Source organism: Mastigoproctus giganteus, chromosome 9, assembly GCF_048544385.1.
Source record: "Mastigoproctus giganteus isolate SK-2022 chromosome 9, ASM4854438v1, whole genome shotgun sequence".
Taxonomy (NCBI): Eukaryota; Metazoa; Arthropoda; class Arachnida; order Uropygi; family Thelyphonidae; genus Mastigoproctus; species Mastigoproctus giganteus.
In genome coordinates this window covers 161,731,180-161,756,428 of record NC_143583.1, presented here as the reverse complement: position 1 = coordinate 161,756,428, position 25,249 = coordinate 161,731,180, and the positions used below count along the sequence as shown (strand labels likewise).

The following is a 25,249-nucleotide window of genomic DNA, read 5'->3' as shown; positions in this document are numbered from 1 at the left end:
AGAGAGGAAATTGATTTTGACCAGTGTTTTTGTTAGTGACTCTTCGTGCATTAAGAATATGCAGATAAAAGAACTAGAATGTTCTGGAACATTCTTGAATGCTGTAGGAAACTCCCGAATGCTCAAGAAATCTCCCAAATCTTCCAGAGGGGGGGAAAAAAAAAATAATAATAATAAAAAAAAAAAGAAATAGATAAAATGGATGGAAAAGATATTTAAACCAACTACAAGTCATGGTTTTTGCTCATTAAACTACAATATAGTCGGTCCTCGTATAGCACGTGTTTGCATTACACGAATTCGATCATACACGATTTATAAATAGGGGAACGATATCTTATATAACACGAACCGAATTCGCTTATACACGATTCGCCTTTGTGTTTACAAGAAATGGCAGTCGAACGCGGAATCACCCCAACTGAACGCAACACGATAGCAATGAAGAAGAGTGTGAAAATGTATTTATGTGTTTTATATCAGTGAAGGGGAAACACATTTCACCATAATAACGTAAAAACCAACACAATTCCAGCTATCGGTATAATCGCAAATGCAATTAGATGGAGTTTACTACCAGTTTATAACAGATTCCACTAGCAGAAACACAACTGGAAATTGTTTTTATTGTTTTATGGTAGTAACCTCCAGAAATGTGCTTTAGTAAAATGTGAGGTGTTAATTAATAGTGTATCTCGGCCTTTACGGTGTTATTTATTCAGTTGCTACACGCGCGCAGCTTTGTTTATGTGTATCAAGCGTGCCACCTCATTTTGTAATTGTGCTTTATTCCCTAAAAATGAGTAAAATACTTAAAAGGTGTGAAAAGGAAGCGTCCTGGCTAAGACACTGCAGATTCAGAGAGGAAAAAAAAAAAAAACAGAAGCAATATCGATAAACAGAGGCAGACTGAGTCAAAAATTCTTACCCGGGAAAATTTATAGTGGCCTCATAGTACGGTTTATGGCCAAAATCACACCGGCCTCCGGCCCACCGTGGTTTTCCCCGTAAGGCTTATGGCCAGTCCTCTTCTGTCGATAGAGAAAAATACGAAATTGTGAAACGCTTTGAGCGAAATGAAAGACCATGTGATATTGCACGTGCTACAGACCTAAATGACGCAACGCCGAGAATTATAAAGAATGGAGCAAAAATAAAAACAACTTTCATAGCAGGAACAACTCAAAGTGTAATTAAAATCCATTAGATTAAGACACAAGAATTGGAAGAGATGGAACGGCTGTCATCTCTTTGGATAGAAAATCAAACAAAAAGCAAGTTTGCTTTCGATAGAAGCAAAAGCATTAGCAATATTGTATTACGACTTACGTATTATAATTTATACTTACGTATTATAAAATACGTATTTTATTACGACTATTTTATTTAATATAATAAATTTTTTAGTATTAAAAATACTTTATTATAATATAATATTATTTTTATTACGTATTTTAATCGTTATAAAATACGTAAGTATTTTATAACGATTAAAATTACCCGATTATTTATTGTGTTTGGTAATGTTTTGGTTCCAAATGTGTGTTCAGTCTTGGGTGGTCGGCACCTAACCCTATTTTTCCCATAGGGCCTGTTGTTTATTTTGAACGATTTTGCATTGCACGAGGGTTTCTAGGAACGCAACTATCGTGCTATACGAGGACAGACTGTATCTGAAAACTGAGGGCGATGAGAAATTTTTAAGCACATATCCGAGTTTTTAACATAGTTCCATTAAAAGAATCTGTTGAAATAATTTCAGGGAGGAAATTGATTTTGACCAGTGTTTTTGTTAGTGACTCTTCATGCATTAAGAATATGCAGATAAAAGAACTAGTGTCATGATCACGGTGTAGTGATGGGATTTACTATTTATTTAGAGCAAAGGGAATGGTATTTGCCTTGTTTTAATGTGTTTAAGTTTTCTCACACAGAGTTCAATTCTACTCAATAGGACCAAATGTAAAATCTAAATGGATGGAATTCAGAGTAGTTGTAAATGTTGCAGTACTAGGCTTTTATATGAAACGAGTGATATTGTTCTAGACTTATGTCAGGTGTACCGATGAGAATTAACCAACAGATTCTTAAACAGGGGTTATCCCCCTGCTACAATAAACCGAATTAGGGTACAAGCTAAGGATAGGGTACAAAATACTACGGCCGACCGGGCTAGCCGAGTGGGTAAAGTACCTGCCCGGCAACCCAAAGGTCGCGGGTTCGATTCCCGCCTCGGGCTTGGATCAAAGTACTGCAAAAACCTTGGGAGGTGCAATATGGCCACAGATGCCGATGCGCCAACAACTACCAAATCAATCAATCAATCAACAAAATACTACACCAACCAACAATAGTAATATCAAAAAATACTTTATTTCTGACCCATATGTTGAACCGTGGCTCAAACAGCTTAACAGATTCTTTAAAAATACCGAATTTAAAATTGTGGCCCTGCCAATACGGAAATTACACACTATACTGTAAAATCGCTAAGTCCTCGTTCGCAACACAAATTAATGACCCGGTATACAACATTTCTTGTCATGATTGCGACTCGTCTTACCAGGGTTCAACGCGTTTTCCTTTGAATATTCGTGTTAATCAACATGCGGCCTCAGTTCGTGCTTCTAGTTCAGCAGCGTCAGAATTAGGCTTTCTTGCCCTAAACGAAAAACATACTTTTTTTATTTAACGAGGCCAAAACACTTAGTGTCCAACGTAATTATACGCGACTATTATTTGCAGAAACTGTAGAAATTAAATTACACGAAAATTCTGTTAATGTTCGTCGGCCATATCTCATCTCTGATTCGTGGGCTTTTTGTGCACATGCTCAAAGACAAATAATCCCTATTTAAGTTTCATATTCACCCCTATTTGGTAATTTTCATTCCTGTGATCACGACATACGGTCGAAAAGCGTTATCAGCTTCAGGAAGAAAAATCATTTTTCAATTTTTTTTGTTTATTTCTTTTAATTAATTTTCTTATTTTTAATTGCATTAAATTGATTTTTAATTTTGTTAAATTGATTTTTAATTATTTTTAAAATTATTTGTTACTCTAGTGTAAGTGTTTCGATTTTTTTGTTTTAATTTCTGGAGAGTATCATACGGAAGTGTTCTACTTAATATATTGAGATAAACTTTCTTATTATTATAGAAATTTTGAAATCAGCATAGAACATATTGAGCATTACAGTTCTGGTTCATACTATCTAATTATTGGTTCATTAGATAGAATATATCTGTTATATGTAATGTGCAGCAGAGTGGAGGAGGTTGATAATGGTAATACAAAGGCCAAAGTTTTTGTTACTTGTAGTTTCATATTAATAAGGTTTCCTCTATTTCTACTTGCTTTTCTTAAAGTGCTTATTGTTATGCTTGTCTTTAATTTTTTTTTTTAATTTTTATATTAGGTAGCCCTTTCAAAGTTTTTGTTGTGGACTCGGGTAAAATATCAGTATTGGGATCATCCTTGGTTGCAGCTGCTGTAGGGAAAAGTTCCTCTTTCATGATTCAAAATGTCAGTGGCAGAGAACAGGATGTCACTGTGAAATTAGAAGGTTTGTGGTTTTTTTTGGTTTTCCCTAAATGCCATCTACATATTAACCTCTGAGCTATATGATTTATGTTTATATACATATGCATATATATAATTTATGTAATACAGAATTCCCCAAGCAAAGTTGAAAGCCAAAGATTATTATTAAAAATAAGCAAAAGTCAAGAATAAAAAGAAAAGGTCAAGTGGGAAGTGGAAATTGATAATGAAAGTGCTGTAGAGATGAATGTCACACAGATTTATAATAATAATAATTATAACCACCCCATCTATTTGATAGCAATATCCCTCACGAAGTGGAACCCCCAACCTGGAGAAAAAAAAAATAAATAAAAATAAAGTTGCACTATGGCCCAGTGGTTATGACACTACATACACATAACTACATAGTCCACAACTACATAGAAATGACCAGGTAGCCAGAATAATACATCAGTAGCTATCAAGGAAATACCAGTTGATCGAAGAAAGTGTACCTTACTAAAAGTATGAACCCTGGGCATTATTAGAGACCCAAACTGCCCACAAGCTGTACTGGGACTGCGCCATAATAAATAACGGATAAAACAATCCTGCACAACAGACCAGATATAACCTTAGTAGACAAGAAGGAAATGGCTACCAATCTGATTGACATAGCGGTACCCAATGCTGGCAACCTGCAGAAAATCCATGGGGAAAAAATCGGGAAGTACATGAACCTAAGACAGGAGATGAAAGAGATGTGGCATATGCAACAAGTAAAGACCATCCCGATCATCGTGTCAACCACAGTTATGTTGCCAACGACTCTACATAACAGCCTAGCAGCAATAGGTCTCCCAGCGAACACCTACAAGGAACTCCAGAAATTCACAATCCTGAACACCTGTAGGATAGTCAGAGAGTTCCTCGACCAACAGTAACACCAGACATAACAACAACCACACCATGTGTCACGAGGTCGAACCCCCAATCAGGGAGAAATAATATAAAGAGCAATGATAATAATAATAACAAACCTAAGACAAAGAGATATGGCATATGCAACAAGTAAAGACCATTCACGATCATCCCATCAGCTACTATTGGCACCTCCGTAGCCAGGTGGGATGGAGCATCAGTGGGTAGCACACGCTTCTTGATTAGACCGGGATCCGAGCCCATCACCATCAAATATGGAGGATGCGGAAAGGTCAGGGAATGACCACTGCATATCCCGGAGCAATATGGCCTTAGTTGCTAATGCTCCTACAAAAAAAAAAAAAAAAAACAACAACAACAACATCTGTCAGCTACGAATATGGTGCCAAAGACCCTACATAACAGCCTAACAGCAGTATGGCTCCCAACAAACAACTACAAGAAACTCCAGAAAGTCGCAGTCCTGAACACCTGTAGAATAGTCAGAGAGTTCCTCGACCAACAGTAACACCAGACATAACAACAACCACCCCATGTGCTTGGTAGCAATACCCGTCACGAGGTCAAACCCCCAATCAGGGAGAAATATATAAAGAGCAATGATAATAATAATAACAAACCTAAGACAAAGAAATATGGCATATGCAACAAGTAAAGACTATTCACGATCATCCCGTCAGCTACTATTGGTGCCTCTGTAGCCAGGTGGGATGGAGCAACAGTGCGTAGTACACGCTTCTTGATTAGACTGGGATTCAAGCCCATCACCACCAAATATGGAGGATACGGAAAGGTCAGGGAATCACTGCATATCCCGGAGAAATATGGCCTTAGTTGCTAATGCTCCTAAAAAAAAAAACAACATCAGTCAGCCACGAATATGGTGCCAAAGACCCTACATAACAGCCTAACAGCAGTATGGCTCCCAACAAACACCTACAAGAAACCCCAGAAAGTCGCAGCCCTGAACACCTGTAGAGTAGTCTGAGTGTTCCTCAACCAACAATAAAACTAGACATAACAACAACCCTGTTTACTTTGTAGCAACACCCGTCGTGAGATGGAACTCCCAGTCAGGGAGAAATAATATAAGAGCAACAATAATAATAGTAATATCAGTTTGGCTAGTTAAATGACAGTCAAATAAATTTAGTGGAGTGTCACCTTCTATTGGGTGCTGAAACGAAACAAAGAAAAATCTCACAAATTGCACCATTATTCAAACCACAACAACTATTGCTTATGTACTACAAATTGAAATAATAAAAAAACTAACCCAGCCATTGTGCCCCCATCTCCTTGGAAGTATGTGTTAACATTAGCTAATGAAATTACATTTTGTTTAACTGATTAGGTGTTAATGTGTTCAATTTGCATTAGAGGCAGATTTATACTGTGCAAAGTTAAGAACAGACCAGGAATGAACTGGCAAGACAGGGCAGACTGTTTAAAAAGCAAAGTATAAATAACAAAGTATAAATTAAAGAATGCAGAGCTGTTTCAATTCCCCAGTATGAAGAGAGATTAATTTTTTAATTAAAATTTTAAAATTGGTTTTTAAATTAAAATTAAGAAAATTTATTTCATTTATATTTGTGCTGATAATTGGAATAGTTTTGCATCCCCAGTACTTTACTTATTTAGTAGTAGTATACTATTGTTCAGTGAGAGTCTTGATCCTTTCTCTTCTTGATTTTTTAAAAATAATTGCAGTCACACTGATTTAATTTTAAACTATTTTAGTCACACTTATCAAACTAATTTGTTTTTATTGTCAAATTGCTTTTATTCTGTCAGCCTGTTGTACACTTTTGTAATAAGAAACATAAGGCACATACATATGTTAAACTGCAGTTGCATAACTTTCCAATGTCTGGGAAAATTAAAATACAATACTGTATGAATGTAGGGGGGATATTTCACAGTTTAAATAAAATAAATTTTTTTACGTGTTGCTGTAATTGATATTTTATCATGGGAGTTATTGTTATCTCACTGAGGACTGCGGCTGAGTGCTCAGTGTATGACTTGGGCTTATGCTCAACTTAGCAGCAAATACCATTATTCACAGTTCTGCCTAAGTTAGTATTTGGTACTAGTGCTAAATGATGCAATAAAGCAATATAGTGCATAAAAAAAAAAAAAGAAACATCCACCCCTGCCCCATTTATCCTCTCCAGGAATTTGTCTACATATTCCTTGAATTTGGTTAACTCCCCACTTTCGCAACATTACATGAAAATTTGTTCCAACAATCAATCTTCGTTAATTTTAACTTATGCTCCCTAATTTGTTAAGTGTGAGCTAGAGGAATAATGCCATCAATCCATTCAAAGCCTTAAACACCTCACTCAGATCTCATTGATCGAGTTTGTATATGCTACATATTGCAGAAATGAATCCTTTCTTGGTAAGATCACCCTGTTTTTTCCCTTCATCAATCTCATTGCACTTCTCTGCATGTATTCCAGTAGATCTACACCCTTCCTAAAATTAGGTATCCAGGCCTGTATACAGTACTTAAAATGCAGCCTAACCATGACTTTTTACCAAAGGATAATCACCTTCACTAGGAAAGCTCTCATATGTCGTTGATAAAACCCCATGTCCTGGCAGCCTGCTTGCATTTCTCAGAGAACTTCATTTATGACTACACACTCAAAGGTGTTTTTCATTTTACACCATGCTGAATGTAGTACCACATAGTTGGTAGTATGTTAGTCCAGAATTACTGCTACCCATATGGAGTACCATTTGTAAATGTTAAATTTCAACTGCCATTTCTTCAACGATCAGCCTAATTTTTCTATATCTTATTATAGTAGCTTATTTTATTACTGTCATTATCCTCCCTGCTAACCTTAGTATTGTCTTCAGACTTCAACATTAAGCACAATATACCTTCACCAATATCATTAATAAATATTAAAAACAACAATCCAAGAGATCCATACACTTCCTAAAAGCTTCCAGACATGTATGTAGTACTCAAGATGCAGCCTAACCACTGTCTTATACAATAGATTAATCACCTCATTTTAGGAAGGATGTAGATTTGCTTCAGCGTGTACAGAGAAGGGCAACAAGATTGGTGAGGGGAATGAAGGGATCCTCTTGGAGGCTTAAGTTCTGAAAATTGCAGTGGCTGGAGACTAGCCACCTGCGTGGTGATCTGATTGAGGTGTAAAATGCCTTGAATGGGTTGAGCACGCTGAATTCTGATGGGATCCTTCCACTAGTTCATATTACGAACCTAAGGGGGCATAAATTCAAATTAAGAAAAGACAGATGTAGAATAGATGTGCGGAAATTTGACTTTAGCCAGCGGGTGATTAATTGCTGGAACAAACTTCCATCTGTCGTTGTGGAAGTTGATAGGTTAAATAAATTTAAGGAGGAACTGGACAGGCATTTGGAGGAAGTGGTGTGATTTTTTTTTTTTTTTTTTTTTTTTTGGCTGATGCTGCATAAGTTCATACACTTACTTTCTTGCATCACATGCCACTACTACCTTCCTATCTCTGCTGGTAAAGTTCCTGTGTCACTGAGAAATCCACACAAGCTGTCTTAGCAGTCCATCTTTACTGCTTGGAGAACTTCATGTGTGATTGCACAACACTCCCTGCCCAATCCTCCAAGTCTTCTTTCATTCTGCACTACCCCAAGTATGGTATCATAGTTGGTTTGTTATTCTGGAACTACTGCTACCTATATGCAATATCTTATATTTGACGATCAGCCTAATTTTTCTGCTACCTATATGCAATATGAAGTTTATATTTGTCAATTTATACTTCATTTGCTGCTTCTCAGCTCATTCTGCCTAATATTTTTAGATTTTGTTGAGCAACTTACTCTGATTTGTCGTTAAATGCCCCCTGCAATCTTCATATTGTCTGAAAATTTAGAAATTAAGACTGATGAGTCTTCACAATATCATTATGTAGAAAACAACAATCCCTCAGCACTGAATCTGCAGGACTCTGCTACTTACATTACTCCAAGAAAAGCAGCACCCTCTGTCTATTAACCACTCTGTCTTTTCCCATTCTAGCCTCCCTTTATTATGAATAGCACTGATTTTGCCCTTAATGCCACTCTGCTCCAATTTGCATAGCAATATCTTATGTGTGACAGTATCAAAAGCATTCATGAAATTCAAATTATATTATATCAAAATTATTATTTTTTCATCCAGTTCCTTTGTTACTGCATAATAGACCATCCTTTAACAGATCCATGCTGTGGCTGCAGTATACATCCATTTCTGTCTTGATGGTTCATAAGAATATTTGCTGATGCTATCGAGGCAGTGTTACATGGGGCGGAAAACTGCTAGCATGGGTGGATTCACAGACTAAAAGGTTAAAAGTAGCCGCAGACAGAGGTGAAGGTGATTCTTGCACTACTTCTATTAGAATAAGCAGCGGCCTGGAGCGAGGGGGTTTCAGGGATTGATGACAGACATTGTGAAACAGGTGGGTATATGGGATGTTTAGGGTAACTAAGAATAAGAATACATGCATGTAAACTTGCATGTATACCAATGCTAGAAGTATAGCAAATAAATATGATGAATATGAAGTGTTGGTCAAGACATCAAAGGTGGATATTGTTGGGATATCAGAGATGTGGTGTAACACAGATATTAGGATTGCAGAATTGGAATTTGGGGAGTACACGTGTACAAAAAGGATAGAGAGAATAGGAAGGGAGGAGGGGGTTTATGCTCTTAATTAAGAAAAATATAAAATCAAAAGAGTGCATCCTGCTGATATAGATGGATAGTGCACAGTTAGGTCAGTTTGGTGTAACACAGGCTCTGCGAAAGCAAAAATAAGAGTACGAGTGTGTTATAGGCCTAATAACTCGAATGAGTATAATGAAAAATTGTACAGAGAAATAGAGTGGGCTAGTAAATCAGAATGTCTTAACTTCCTAGATATTGACTGGAACTTGTGAGTCACTCGCACACTAGTAAGACTTTTGTGGATTTATTGGATGATTGTTTTCTGCGGCAGCATGTTCGAGAGGCAACCAGAGAGGGTAATACTCTTGATCTGGTTATCAGCAGTGATCATTCGTGTATTAAGAGATTGCAGATAAAGGAACCACTAGATGGCAGTGATCACAGTGTACTGATGTGGGATTTACTTAAAGATATAATTACCATCATGGGTAAAGGAAAGGGTTTTTGCTTCCGTAAAGGTGACTACGGTGATCTCAGACAGTTTTTAAATTCTGTACAGTGGGTTTAACTGTTGATGTTACCAACAGCAAATTCTAAGTGGGAAGCATTCAAGGAATTAATCGTGGAAGCTACTAAAGATTTCATACTATAAAGAAGTATTCAAGTATACATCCTAGGCCTAAATGGTTGTCAAACGAACTAATGAGACTCGTGGCAGAGAAGAAAAATGCATAGGATGCATATAAGTTATCAGGCGACAGAGATGCCTATGGTAGATATAAGCTAGACTGAAATCAAGTCACAAAGGAGGTTAGGCAGGCAAAGGCAGATTACAAGAAATCTTTGGCAAAGGATGCTAAAGAAATCTTTGGCAAAGGAAAGGATGCTTTCGGGAGGGATGTGGAGCTGCTGGGGCGGGTGCGGGGAGGGGCGGCGGGATTGGTGGGTGGAGCGGGGGGGGGTGCTCTTGCGGGGAAGGGCTTGAGTTTTGCAAGTTGCAGTGTCTGGAGACTAGGCACCGGCGAGGTGATCTGATAGAGGTGTAAAAAGCCTTGAATGGTTTGAGCGTGCTCAGTGCTGATGGGATTCTCCCTCTTGCTCTGAATAATCACCTGAGAGGGCATAGATTCGGATTGAGGAAAGACAGATGTAGGATAGACGTGCGGAAATTTGCCTTTGGCCGGTGGGTGGTTGGTTGGTGGAACAGACTTCCATTCCTTGTCATGGAGGTTGATAGCCTAAATAAGTTTAAGGCTCAGCTGGACAGGTATTTCGAACGAACAGAGGGGTGAAGTGGAAGTGGTTATTTTTTATTTATTTATTTTTTTTTTGTTTTTTGGCTGATGCTGCATAAGCTTGCTTTCTTGCATCAAATGCCTCTACTAATGCTAAATGCTAATGCTAAAAAAGAAAAACAGCAAGGATTTCTTTACTTATATAAACTCTAAAAGGAAGGGGATGAATCTGATTGGTCCACTTGATATTGATGGTTCGACTGTTGATGATCCTGCTCAAATAGCAAACAAACTGAATGAGTATTTTGCATCTACATTCAGACATGAGGAGTTATTAAGGATTGAAAATGCCAGAAGGCTATCAAATTGTAGCAGGGTGCTTAATGGTTTTGTAATAACTGAGAGCAAAGTGGAGCAGACATTGTTCAAGTTAAACATAAAAAAAGGCACTTGGGGTGGATGGAATCTAACCACTTATATCAAAAGAGGCAGCGAAGGAAGGAAGCAAACCCTTAGCCCTAATATGAGAACATCCTTGGACTCAGGAGAGGTCCCCACAGACTGAAGATGTGTAAATTTATCCCCAATTCACAAAGGGGGGGGATCGAAGGGTGACACTGGTAATTACAGGCCAGTTAGTTTAACTTCTGTTCCGTGTAAAATAATGGAGCCACTGTTATGCATTTCAGGATCATCTAGACAAGACTGGTGCAATAATTCAGACACAGGATGGGTTTGTTAAGGGTAAGTCTTGTCTGACAAATTTGATTGGATATGATGTGGTTACAAAGGGACTGGATGCAAAAAAAAATTTTGATATCATATACTTAAATTTCAGGAAAGCTTTTTACACTGATGTGCATGGAAGACTACTGTACAAATTGGAGCAGAATGGTATTAAGAGTAAGGTGCTACAATGGATAAAAAGATGGTTGAGTGGAAGAAGACAGAGGGTGGTAATCAATGGGCGCTGCTCTTCGTAGACTAATGTTATTAGTCCACAAAATTTTCCTGCATGTCCCAAATATATAACCGGAAAAGAAAGTTCTTCTGCATGTATATCAAATATATTTCGACTGTAAACTTGAAATTTCTGCAAGCCAATGCTCACCATTCACGCACCGTGGCAGATGAGCTACGTCGTGTATCTGAGGAGGAACTCATTGACATTCTCATTCTTCAAGAACCATATCATAGAAAAGGACGAATTGTCGGATATCCTTGCTCTTATCGGATTTTACAACTGACTCATACAGATCCTAAGGTAGCCATCGTAATATTTAATGAAAATGTTGACGTTTTACTCTTGTCCTGTTTAACATCACAGCATACTATTTGCATTCAAGTCTTGAGTCCTAATCACTCGACTTATGTTATCTCAATGTATTGCCCCCCATCATCTGACTTGATTCCTCATTTACACTATATCGATTCCGTATTCAGTTTATTAGGCCCTATTCCTCTGTTAATTTTACTCGACTCAAACTCCAAGTCTGCATTGTGGCATAGTTCCTTCACAGATGCACGGGGATTACTGTTGAATCAACCAAACCAGCCATGTACGTTTTCTAATTCCCTGGGTGAATCAAATATAGACATCTCTCTGGCCACAGCCCGTTTTGCTCCTTATATTACTGACTGGCACGTCGAAACTGACCTAACAACAAGTGACCATCGCTCTATCGTCTTCCTGCTGGGATCAACTCTTCCTCTTCAACAACCTCTTCGTAATCTCATACGTTACTCTCTTAGAAACATAAAATGGGAACGTTTTAGTCGTTCCGTTCTCTCTCACTTGCCTGAAGACAACCTAGAAAATTTTAATTCTCTTACCACCGAACAACTAGCACTGCAGATTCAAAACATTATCATCACTGCAATTCAGAAATCTACGCATAAAAAGAAACTAAAAATTAACTGCACACCTTGGTGGAATAACAAACTTTCCTCTACTCGGAAACTTGTACATAAAGCCAGAAGAAATTTTCAGCGCAAACGGCGTACTTGGCCTCAAGAAGAAGTCAACAGATTAAATGAAGAATACAAAGCTCTCAAAAGAAAATACGTAAAATTGATTTAATTTATGAAAGCAAATTGCAATCCTGGCACAATTTTGTCCATACATCTGGGAATAATAATCCTTGGGGCATCATCTATAAAATTGCTAAAAATAAAATGATCTTGGGTGACATTTTTAACTCAATTACCTCCAACAGTATGGAAACTATTACACTAACAGACTCCATAAATGCCATCTTGGACCAACTGCTGCCTAATGATGATCTCACTATTGACACTTCACACCATCTATCTATTCGAGATTTAAACCAAAAATACCTTCCTTTAGAAGAAACAAGTCCATTCACTGCAGAAGAACTTATTTCAATCTTGAATAAAATTCAGTCAAACAAATGTCCTGCCGATGACCTGATTGACAATATATTTATCAAACACTTTTATGACCTAAGGCCCAAAGTTCTGCTTAAATTATTCAACGACTGCTTAAATACTGGAACGTTTCCCAAACCACGGAAACACGCCATTCTTAAGATTTTACATAAACCTGGTAAGCCACTAGATAATGCCAGATCCTACCGCCCCATAGCCTTGCTCTCTCATCTGGGAAAAGTGTTAGAGAGATTAATCGCCAAAAAAATAACCACACTGCAGGGAGCCACAAGCTCCACATCCTCTCTTCAAAACGGATTTAGGCAAGGGCTTGGATGCGAAGACGCCTTATTAGAACTCCACCACCTCATTGACTGCTCCACTTCCAAGTATGTTATGGCAATCTTTATTGATTTTGAGGGCGCTTTTGATACTTTATGGTGGGAGAGTGCCCTCAGTAGACTCCGTTCCAATCACTGCTCTCTTCAACTTTATAAACTTGTTACAAACTACTTTGCTGATCGCACCGTCACCGTCATCACTAAAAGCACGAAGATTAACAGATCTGTCCCCATGGTTGCCCCCAAGGATCAATTTTGGGTCCCTTGATTTGGAACCTAGTTCTCGATGATTGGCTGCTTAGGACGACTGAATTTCAAAATGTGCAACAACTTGCGTATGCAGATGACATTATCATTTTAGTGAATGGAAACTCAAGATCTGAATTAGAACTCTGTGCCAATAAAGTACTCTTTGAACTATCGTCCTGGTCCTCTAAGAACAAATTAAAATTATCCCCTACAAAATCGAAGATCATGATTTTTAAACACAAATTAGACAATCGCAGACCACCAGTTGTAAAACTTGACAAGAAATCACTTCCACTTGTCCGAAGCACCAAATTTTTAGGAGTCATCATCGACGACCGCTTTTCCTATACCGAGCGTATTCAACATCTGTCCCTCAAAGTTAAGAGTTTTACCACAATGCTGCTCCAAATTACCAGACAAGACTGGGGACTGAACACTAAAACCCTACATCTATTTTACAATGCTGCCATAATCCCAATTACAACCTATGCTGCCAGCCTTTGGTTTAGACGTACTGCACTCAAAACAGTACAAACCAAGTTATCCACTATTCAACGTTGTTTTCTCCTTAGCCTACTTCATGTTTGCCGAACAGTATCAACTCCAGCTTTACAGACTCTTGCAGGCAGCATACCACTTGACTTGCATGTTGTGTTTAGAGGGCTTTGCTTTTACATCCGCAAAGGCATTTCTACGGAATTTCAGGGAATCATTGTTAACCCTCAGGCTGATCCCAAAACTGAGCGAACCAGATGCTGGAATTTGTTAGTGAACACCTGGCAGAATAGATGGAATTCTTCTGAAAAAGGTGCTATGACCAAAAATTTCATTCCCGACGTAACTGCACTACTCTCATCATCCACCAGAAAATGGTTTTCACCCTCACTGTTCACCTCCTACATACTAACTGGTGATGGTTCACTTAACGCAAAACTCTACCAATTCAGACTTTCCAATATAGTCTCCTGTCGATGTGGGCTACTGGAAGACTCTCCTCACGTACTTTTTGAATGCTCCATCTACGAGGATCTAAGATCGGCTCTTAAGGCAACAGTACCAAACTTGTGTCCAGGAGGTAAGAAGATACTCATTTCTGTCTAAAATTTCCAGGCCCTTTAAAACCTTCTGCAATGCTGCTTTTAATCGCAGGAAGTCTCTCAACCTCAATGTTAATTCAAGAAATGAAACTGAAAACACATCATAAATCATAATACAACTGTGCGCTGCCTCGTCGTCCTGATGACATCATATACAAAATTGCTGTGGCTTTCAAGAACACGCAAAGATTTTAACAGATGCTGCACTTCTCTGAGTCATCCTTTATCAAGACTCTATTCAACTAAACCTCTGCTCAGTGATACCGTCATCGACAAGTCTTCTGACACTACTCCAGTTTAACAAAATTCAGAATTATATCAGAACTTGTTCCTGCCGATCATGATTGAATGACATTACTACTTCTGCTTGACAATACACCCTTTCTGTTTGTGGACCACTTTGGACAGCACTGCATAAAGATGTGGGCAAGAAATGGATAAAGATTTTATTTTACTTTTTTTATTTTTTTTATTTTTTATTTTATACATATATTTTTTTATATATTTTTTATTTATTTATTTTTTTTATTTTTTATATATATATATATATATATATATTTTTTTTTTTTTATTATTATTTTTTTTACTTTATGCTATTCTCATCCTTATTTCTTCGTCTTCTGCTGTCCTGTCTCCTGTGTGTGTGTGTGTGTGTGTGTGTGCGTGTGTGTGTGTGTGTGTGCGTGCGTGCGTGCGTGCACGTGCGTGTGTCCGTGCGTGTGTCCGTCCGTGTGTGCTGTTGCCGGCTTGCTGGCATGGGGTCTTTTGAATGGCTCCAAACCTTCTTTGGACATTCAGTGCGTGACTGTTGAGGTTGGCCATGGTTCCTGTGCAGTTGTGGCCTACCTCCACCTGGTGTAGATGGACACTGGGCAGGCTTTCCAGGTGATTGCCTGCCTGGTGCCAAACGGCCAGAAACAACTAAAAAACACAACAACACACACACACACACACACTGCACGAACATAACGTTACACACATTTCTGGCCTGTTACAGTGCTCTGTAACCATCACAGTGTACAAAGACGGAGTTGAACTTTCGTTCAGGTGCCGTCCTACATAAAATACTATACATGTCTACATGTATATATATCAAATATGAAATTTGTTGGAGATGATTTCTGACCCGGTGTTATACATAAATATTTATCTTCAGGAACAATCTCAAAGACCATAATAATGTTTGTTTTTGAATTAACAATAGTTCATCATCATTGTTGACAGGTTCCACAGTTTGATTTGAATGTTCCTGTTCACTATCATCATTTGTCCCCAAGAAATCGTCACTCACTTTTATACCGTAGAATTCATACATAGGTGAATTTATCAAATACTGTAACCATATTTTCACTATTTTCTTTTGCACACCTCCTTGTAGATGTGATGATTTATTATGAGCCTGTGTTATATGTGTACATTAATGGCATAATTGTTATCTAATTCTCTAGGTAATTAATGAACCATCTTATTTACGTTAAGTGGTACATTTATTACTCGTCCAATTATCCCATTCTCCAAGTTCATAATGCAAATGACGAATTTGCATAGAGGTAATTGTGGTGATATCAAATGCTCAGTTAGAACGTCCAGAGGAGGCAAATGAGTTTCAGATATATGAAATCCATTTGAACTGGCCATAGTTGGTGTCCATCCCTCTTTTAATGAAGTATGACATGGATTATATGTCATGAAAGTACTCACTTCTTGTAAATGAAATTCATTTTGAAGTAATTAATATGAAGTTGTTGGAAATGGTTTCAAATCTAATTGAAACCATAAATGATAACAAACATTACAACTAAATCCAAATGGGTTTTTGTACACTAGTTTTTCGAACTCACTGTCAGCTCATGTAGACACTATAGCGATGTAATCAGGAATATCATTATTAGCCATTTCTAATTTTGCTTTTTTTTTTTCATGAACGATATTCCTTCATTCATTATGCTGGAGTTTTAGATTCCTGATAAGTATCAGGCATAGTAGATCTCAGTGGTTGACAAGTATCAGGCATAGTAGAACTCTGTGGTTGACAAGTATCACGCATAGTAGAACTCTGTGGTTGACAAGTATCACACATAGTAGAACTCTGTGGTTGACAAGTATCAAACATAGTAGAACTCTGTGGTTGAATTTCATTATTATTCGGAATAGTTTAAATTTCTAATTTCCTTTTCTTCCGTTCACGATATTCCTTCATTATTTTAGCTTGAGTTTTTTTGGGTGCAGTTTGAGAACTCCCAGGCATAATGAAACAGTCTTTTTGAATTTCACCTGGATTCACATTTTTGTCCAACTTCCCTTTTTTTCTTTCCCAATATTCCTACGAACGCTGGGCTGTAGATTTTGGCACGGTCACTTGCATCTTAATCATTATGCTGATATAATGGTATAACATAGTGCGTCACTGCACTTGTTGTGTACAATTGAGTTTTCTTGAGCTCGTGCATTGTACTTTTTTGGGTTACTGCAGCAATAAGTTCAACACATGTGCAACGGGTTTCGTGATGATTTCTAGGTAACTTAACGCTTTTTTCCAAATAACGCTGGTAAAAATGTTTTTTATATGAAAAAAAGTGTAGCTGTTGCTCTGTCCCAGTAAGGGCTTTCTGTATGTGCTCTCGCTGATAAATTAGGCTGCCACCAGTCAACAGTATCCCGGGTACTGAAATTAAAGCATTAAACGGTGATTTGAAGAGAAGAGAAGACCTCGATCAGACCGCAAGAGCGTTACTACACCTTCCCAAGATCGATATTCGAAATGGCTATGCCTTTGTAATCACCATGCCAGTGCTCCTGATCTAAAACTGGACTTCGAGATGGCCTCTGGTGTTGAAACAAGTGCACAAACTATCCAAAGATGGCTTTTAGATTGTGGTCTGCCTGCCTATTGGCCCAGGAAGAAGCCTTTGTTGACCCAACAAATGAGGAAGAAGCGACTTGCTTGGGCTAAAATGCATGTTTCATGGACAAATGAGCAATGGGACACCGTCATCTCTTCTGACGAATTGAAATTCAACCTGCATGGCTCAGATAGGAAATGATATGTCAGAAGACGAAAATTGGAGGCATACCATCCTGACTGCATAACACCGACTGTAAAGTTCCCTGCCACTCAGATGGTTTGTGGATGCATTTCATATAAGCAAAGGGGTGGGGCGAATTAAGTTTATTAACGGAACTGGGGATGCAGAAACCTATACTGCTATTTTGTAGGAGTGCCTGAATGCTGTTATTAGGAGTCACCCCACAGACGTCCAAAACTACATTTTTCAACAGGACTGAGCACTTTGCCCCACAGCAAAAATTGGTAAATTTTATGCTATTTAAATTTAATGATGGGTTTGTCTTCTTGTCTCACTAGGCTTAAAACATTATTTACATCAATTTTTTTTCCTCGTTTTTCCTCCCTTAAGGTGCAGTCATACCTCAGAAATGCTGGCATTATAGTGTTGGACTGGCTCGGCAACAGTGCAGATTTGAACCCTATTGAAAATTGCTGGTACATAATGTCATTGAAAATTGATCAGAAGAAGCGAACAAATAAGATTCAGATGCAGGAAAGCATTGTAATGGCGTGGTATGACAAAATTGGGCAACCATATATCCAGAAGTCGATTAAATCTATGCCAGATAGTTGCAAGGCTGTAATTGCAGTTCAAGGAAAAACATCAAACTATTGAGGAATTAATTTTACTGTACATATTACTATTACATTAACTTGTCATTTCAGTTTGTACACATAAAGGTAATAAAATGTATGTTTGGTTGTCATGATTGACATTTGCATGATTTCTCATGTTTCCATTAACGATGCATTTTACCCTTTGGGAAGATATTTATGGAAATTAGGTAATATATCAGGTGGAGTCTTTTTATTAGATTTCATTCAGAGAGAAATATATCCCATCGTACAAATGCATTTCAAACATTTCTGCAACCCATAGTGCAGTTCAAAACACATTATTTACATAATTCACAAGTGATAGTAGTAGTAGTAGTAGTGGCATGTGATGCAAGAAAGCAAGTGTATGAGCTTATGCAGCATCAGCCAAAAAAAAAAAAAAAATCACACCATTCCCTCCAAATGCCTGTCCAGTTCCTCCTTAAATTTATTCAACCTATCAACTTCCACGACAGATGGAAGTTTGTTCCAGCAATTAACCACCAGCTGGCTAAAGGCAAATTTCCGCACATCTATTCTACATCTGTCTTTTCTTAATTTGAATTTATGCCCCCTTAGGTTCGTTATCTGAACAAGTGGAAGGATCCCATCAGAATCCAGTGTGCTCAAACCCTTTCAAGGCCTTATACACTTCAATCAGATCACCGCACAGGTGCCTAGTCTCCAGCCACTGCAATTTGCAGAACTTAAGCATCTTTTTGTAAGAGGATTCCTTCATTCCCCTCACCAATCTTGTTGTCCCTCTCTGTACACGCTCAAGTAAATCTACATCCTTCCTAAAATGAGGCCTCCAGACCTGTACGCAGTACTCAAGGCATGGCCTGACCATTGCCTTATACAGAGGGACAATCACCTCCTCCCTGCTAGCAAAATTCCTATATATTATTGACAAAACCCGATGACCTGCCCTGGCAGCCTGTCTGCATTGCTCAGAAAACTTCATATCTGACTGCACAATTACTCCAAGGTCTTTTTCATTTTATACCACCTTAAGTGTAGTACCACACAGTTGGTATGTTTCTGTGGGATTACTTCTACCCATATGCAGTACTTAGCATTTGTCAAGGTTAAACTTCAGTTGCCACTTCTTAGCCCATTTGCCCAAATTATCTAGATCCTGTTGCAGTAGCACACTGCCATTACTGTCATTAACAACCCTGCCAACCTTTGTATCACTGCAAACTTTGACATTAAGCCTGATATAGCTTCATCAATATCATTGATAAATATACAAAAGAACAGTGGACCTAACACCGAACCCTGTGGGACTCCACTAATAACATTAGTCCACGAAGAGCGGCACCCATTGATTACCACCCTCTGTCTTCTCCCACTTAACCACCCTTTTATCCATTGTAGCAACTTACCCTTAATACCATTGTCCTCCAATTTATACAATAGTCTTCCATGCGCAACAGTGTCAAAAGCTTTCCTGAAATCCAAATATATGATATCAAAATTATTTTCTGCATCCAGTTCCTTAGTAACCACATCATAATAACCAATCAAATTTGTCAAACAAGACTTTCCCTTAACAAACCCATGCTGTGTCTGAATTATTGCTGCAGTCTTGTCTAGGTGATCCTGCAATGCATCTTTAACCAGTGACTCCATTATTTTACCCGGAACAGAAGTTAAACTAACTGGTCTGTAATTACTCGTGTCACCCTTCGATCCCCCTTTGTGAATTGGGGATACATTTGCACATATCCAGTCTGTGGGGACCTTCCCTGAGTCCAATGATGCTCTCATAATTTTGGCTAAGGGTTTGCTTAGTTGCTTTGCCGTCTCCTTTCTCCTTTAATATAACTGGATAGATCCAATCCACCCCAGGTGCTTTTCTTATGTTTAACTTCAACAATTTCTCCTCCACTTTGCTCTCAGTTATTACAAAACATTAAGTATCCTATAATTTGATAACCTTCTTCCATTTTCAAACCTTAATAATTCCTCATGTGCGAATGTAGATGCAAAATACTCATTCAGTTTGTTTGCTATGTGAGCAGGATCATCAACAGTCGAACCATCGATGTCAAGTGGACCAATCAGATTCATCCCTTTCCTTTTAGAGTTTATATAAGTAAAGAAATCCTTGCTGTTTTTCTTAGCATCTTTTTCCAAGGATTTCTCATAATCTGCCTTCGCCTGCCTAACCTCTTTTGTGACCTGATTACAGACTAGCTTATATCTGCCATAGGCTTCTGTCGCTTGATAATTTATATGCATCCCATGCATTTTTCTTCTGTGTTACGAGTCTCATTAGTTCATTAGATAACCATTTTGGCCTAAACCTTGAACAATATTTCTTAATAGCTATGAAACTTTTAGTAGTTTCCACGATTAATTCCTTGAATGCTTCCCACTTAGAATTTACTGTTGGTAACATCATCGTCAGTTGATCCCATTGTACAGAATTTAAAAACTGTCGGAGACCACTGTACTCACCCTTACGGAAGCAGAAACCCTTTCCTTTACCCCTGATGGTAATTAAATCTTTAAGTAAATCCCACATCAGTATCACTGCCACCTAGATCACCGCCACCTAGTGGTTCTTTATCTGCAAATTCTTAATACACAAATGATCACTGCTGATAACCAGATCAAGAGTATTACTTTCTCTGGTTGCCTCTCGAACATGCTGCTGCAGAAAACAGTCATCCAATAAATCCACAAAAGTCTGACTAGTGTGTGAGTGACCAACCCACAAGTTTCAGTCAATATCTGAGAAGTTAAAATCCCCCATTATAAGACATTCCGATTTACTAGCCCACTCTATTTCTCTGTACAATTGTTCATTGTACTCATTAGAGTCATTAGGTGTATAACACACTCCTACTCTCAATTTTGATCTCCCCAATGCTTATGCCACACCAAACTCACTCAACAGTTCACTGTTCATCTATATCAATTGGATGCACTTCTTTTGATTTTATGTTTTTCTTAATTAACAGCATAACACCTGCTCCTCCCTTTCTATCCTGACTATCCTTTCTGTACACATTGTACTCCCCAAATTCCAGTTCAGTATTCCTTATATCTGTGTGACACCACGTCTCTGCTATCCCAATTCATCAAATTTATTTACTAAACTCCTAGCATTGGTATACATGCTCCTATTCCTAGTTACCCTAACACATCCCATTTTTGTCCACCACTGTGTACTTGGTATCCCATATATACAGTCTCTCTCTCTGTCTACCAGGATTAGAGAATTTGGGTCACATCACCACCCGAATAAGATGCCAGAAATTGGTTTCTTTGTTTAAATATACTTTTATTTGAAGTCACATGATCCTTGAATGTGTCTTTATATTTTGAGAAAAGAATATAGTTTTTATTCTTTTATAAAAATGAGTATGATGTATGAGTAAAATGAGTATGACATTTATTTATTGTTTACCGAATATGACACATTGTTTTATTAACAGGAACATTAAAACATAAACACAAAAATATTAACATACAGAAATTATTGTACTGTGCTTTAGAGTCAGCCTAGATAACTTAAACCTGACAAGGGGGAGAAATTAAAATACTGATAAAAAAAGTAGTCAAGGAGGAGAGGTACAAGGAGGTGCTCACCAATTTACAGTTTTATCCAACTTCCCTAACATGGTACCATGGTGTTTCCCTAAATACGTACTCTCCTGATTTGGAACCGTGTGAATTTTATTTCTTTCTGTGCTTAGTGGACTGGCTTACCAACTTCAAGAAAGCAGCAATACTTATAAATTCTTTGAGGATTGTACTGCATGGGATTTCATGTGGTGGCTTCTAGAAATGCTTTGAACATAAAATGATGTATGAACACTAGCAGAATTGTGTAGTGCTCGATTTCAGTATTTTGAAGTTAAACCCCATCTAAGAACTTCTTAGTACAGCCAGATTCAAGATCTCACTCCAATCTCATCCCAGAAATTTTTTTGGCAAATCTTTTATGTTAGTAAATAAAATCTCTGAACTTTTTATTCTGTAGAAATAAATTTTTTTATTTCTTTTATAGTAGTTGTCATAAATTAAAAAAAAATATATATATATATATTCCTCGAAACACAGTTTATGGCAGCACTGCATAAATGGATATCTTTGTTAATTATTTATAATTTGAGAATATTTTTTAGTAATACTGCTTGCAAGAAGTTTTTTGCAACTTTATCTCTCTAAATAGTTTGAATGAAAGGATTAAATCACATAATCAGATGTTACACTTACTGTATTTCCACATGCATAAGACGCACCTTTTTTCGAAAAATTTGGGGTCTAAAAACTGGGTGCAGTTATACAGTGGTTGTAGATTTTTTTTTTACTTGCATTTCCCGCCTTTTCGTGCTTGTTGCCTTTGCGCTCATTGTTTCGCACTTGTTAGTATATTAGGTTATGTTTTGCCACGTTCTGCCCAGAAATGGCTCAGAAAAGATTTTTGTACAGTGCTGAATTCAAGTTAAAAGTGATCCAGTTTGCAAAAATGAATGGAAATCGTGCTGCTGAACGTAAGTTTGGTCCTCCTCCAACTGAGAAAACAATCCGAGACTGTCTACGGGAAGAAGAAACCCTACTGAAAACACCACGGCAGAAGAAGGCCATTAGAGGCAAGTCAGCAAAATGGCCTGATTTAGAGAGGGAATTGAAGATGTGGATTGAGGAGCAAAGGGCAATTGGAATTCCTGTGTCCAAAAAGATGGTTCAGCATGAGGCAAGAAGAATTGCTGATGAAAAAGAAGTTACTGATTTCAAAGGAGGACACAATTTGTGCTTCAGGTTCATGAAACGGACTGGACTAAGCATGCGTACATGCACCAGACTTGCCCAAAAGATGCCTGAAAAAGCTATGAGCAGAAGGTCCTTGAATTTCATCATTTTGTCATTCAATGTCAGAAGACACATCAGTTTGAGTTGGGACAGATTGCAAATATGGACAAAGTCCCCCTTCAATTTGATTGAAGAAAAGATTTTTCACCCCCTTTTTATCAACAGAACTGTTGATAAAAAGGGGGTGAAACTGTAACTGTGAAGACAAGTGGACATGAAAAGAGCCATTATAAAGTTGTTCTAGCTTGTTGTGCCTACGGACCCAAGCTGCCTCCTGTGCTGATTTTCAAACACAAAACAATGCCAAAAGAAGACATTCCTCGAGGAGTGATTGTCCACGTTTATGACAAGGGTTGGATGGATCAGGATGGGATGAAGATCTGGTTTGAGAAAGTTTGGAGCAGGAGACCAGGTGGGCTTTTATGCAAACCTGCTCTATTGGTGCTTGATCAGTTCAGGGCACACAACAAAAAATACAAAGAAGATTGCTGCAGAGCAAAAACAAATCTTGTCATCATATCTGGAGGCTTGATATCCCAGCTCCAACCTCTTGATGTTAACATTAACAAACCCTTCAAAGCTGCCATGAGGGACGAATGGAGCCAATGGATGAAGTCTTCGGGACAATTTGACACCATTAGGAAGAGTGAAGAAACCAACTATAGGAGAAGTTTGTACCTGGATGAAAAGATCCTGGAATAATATCAAGATTGAGATCGTTGTCAAGTCATTTAAGAAGTATGGCATTTCAAATGCCATAGATGGAACTGAGGAAGAGGCAATATATGAAGACAGTGATTCGTCTTCAGACACAGATGAGGACAAGCTAATGGATGGGAGTTTTGACAGTGACGAGGAGTTGTATGAATTTTATGATGAATAAAACTTGATTATATTAGAGCTGGAAAAGGAATTAGAAAATGTGAATTGGAATATCATCGGTTTGGCTGAAACAAGAAGAAGAAATGAATCACTTATAAGTTTATCAAGTGGAAATCTGCTGTACACCAATGGAAACAGTGAAAGGAGTGAAGGTGGAGTTGGGTTTCTGGTCCATAAAGATTTTAAAAACAACATTTTGGAATTCAAAAGTACATCACCAAGGGTGTCAAGACTAATACTCAAGATTTCTAAGAGGTACAAGCTAAAGATTATAATGATTTATGCACCAACATCGAGCCATGATGATGAAGAGGTTGAAGAAATGTACACCGAAATTGAGAGTCTTCTAGATGAGCAGAAAACCCACTACACTATTATTATGGGGGACTTCAATGCTAAGGTTGGAAAAAGACAAAACAGTGCAGAAAGAGGAACTATAGGAAATTTTGGAATTGGTGAAAGAAATAAAAGAGGTGAAAGACTTGTGGAATTTGCAGAATCTCAAGGAATGTCAGTAATGAACACTTTTTTCAAGAAAAGGGTGAACAGAAAGTGGACATGGAAGAGTCCAAATGGATTAACAACTAATGAAATCGACTTCATCCTCACTAACAGAAGATATATTGTGAATGATGTTACCGTCCTGAATAAGGTAAATGCTGGAAGTGATCACAGAATGGTAAGATGTACACATGATATAGATGTAGGAAAGGAAAGGAAAAAAACTGACTCGAGTAAATAATACAAAGGTCTTTGAAATAACAGAGGAGGAGAAAAAGCAGTATGTACTGGAACTTAAGAACAAGTTTGAGCTTTTGCAGACTGCTCAGGACCAAGATATCGACAAGGAATATTACAACTTTCTGAAAGTGATAAAGCCCAAGAAACCTATAGGGAAACAGAAATCCAAAGAAGAAAAAATTAGTCAAGAAACACTTGTCATGATGAACCAAAGACGACAAATGAAGAGCAAGAAAAACACTGACAGGGAGAAAATTGAGTATACTGAGTTATGCAAAGCCATTAGAAAGAGACTCAGAGAGGACATAAGAAGATTTAACACAAGAAAAGTAGAACAAGCATTAAGGGAAAACAAAGGATTTAAATCAGGAGCCACGAGCAGTAATACAGAGAGACAAATGATACTGAAACTGAAGAATAGCGATGGTGTACTTATAAACAGCAGAGAAGGCATAATTCAAATAGCAGAAGACTACTATAGAGAATTATACAAGGAGCGAGGGAATGATACCAGCAGTGGGGAAGATGGATTGCAAAGTAGCAACACATACGACATACCCGATATTCTTCCTGATGAGGTAGAACATGCATTGAAGAAAATGAAGAGTCGGAAAGCCCCGGGGGAAGATGAAGTTACTGTAGAGTTGTTAAAATTGGGAGGA

At 37.9% G+C, this 25,249-nt stretch overlaps 1 protein-coding gene across 2 annotated transcripts in view; it reads left to right on the top strand.

Moving 5' to 3' along the window:
• The window catches only part of jbug (filamin-type immunoglobulin domains fbug), a 1,114,928-nt gene that overhangs the window by 482,528 nt on the left and 607,151 nt on the right, over positions 1-25,249 (top strand). For both annotated transcript variants that reach the window (XM_090381438.1, XM_090381439.1), the window contains exon 23: positions 3,422-3,568. In XM_090381438.1, the coding sequence (XP_090237564.1) occupies positions 3,422-3,568 (147 nt within the window). The remainder of the gene's footprint in view (positions 1-3,421; positions 3,569-25,249) is intronic.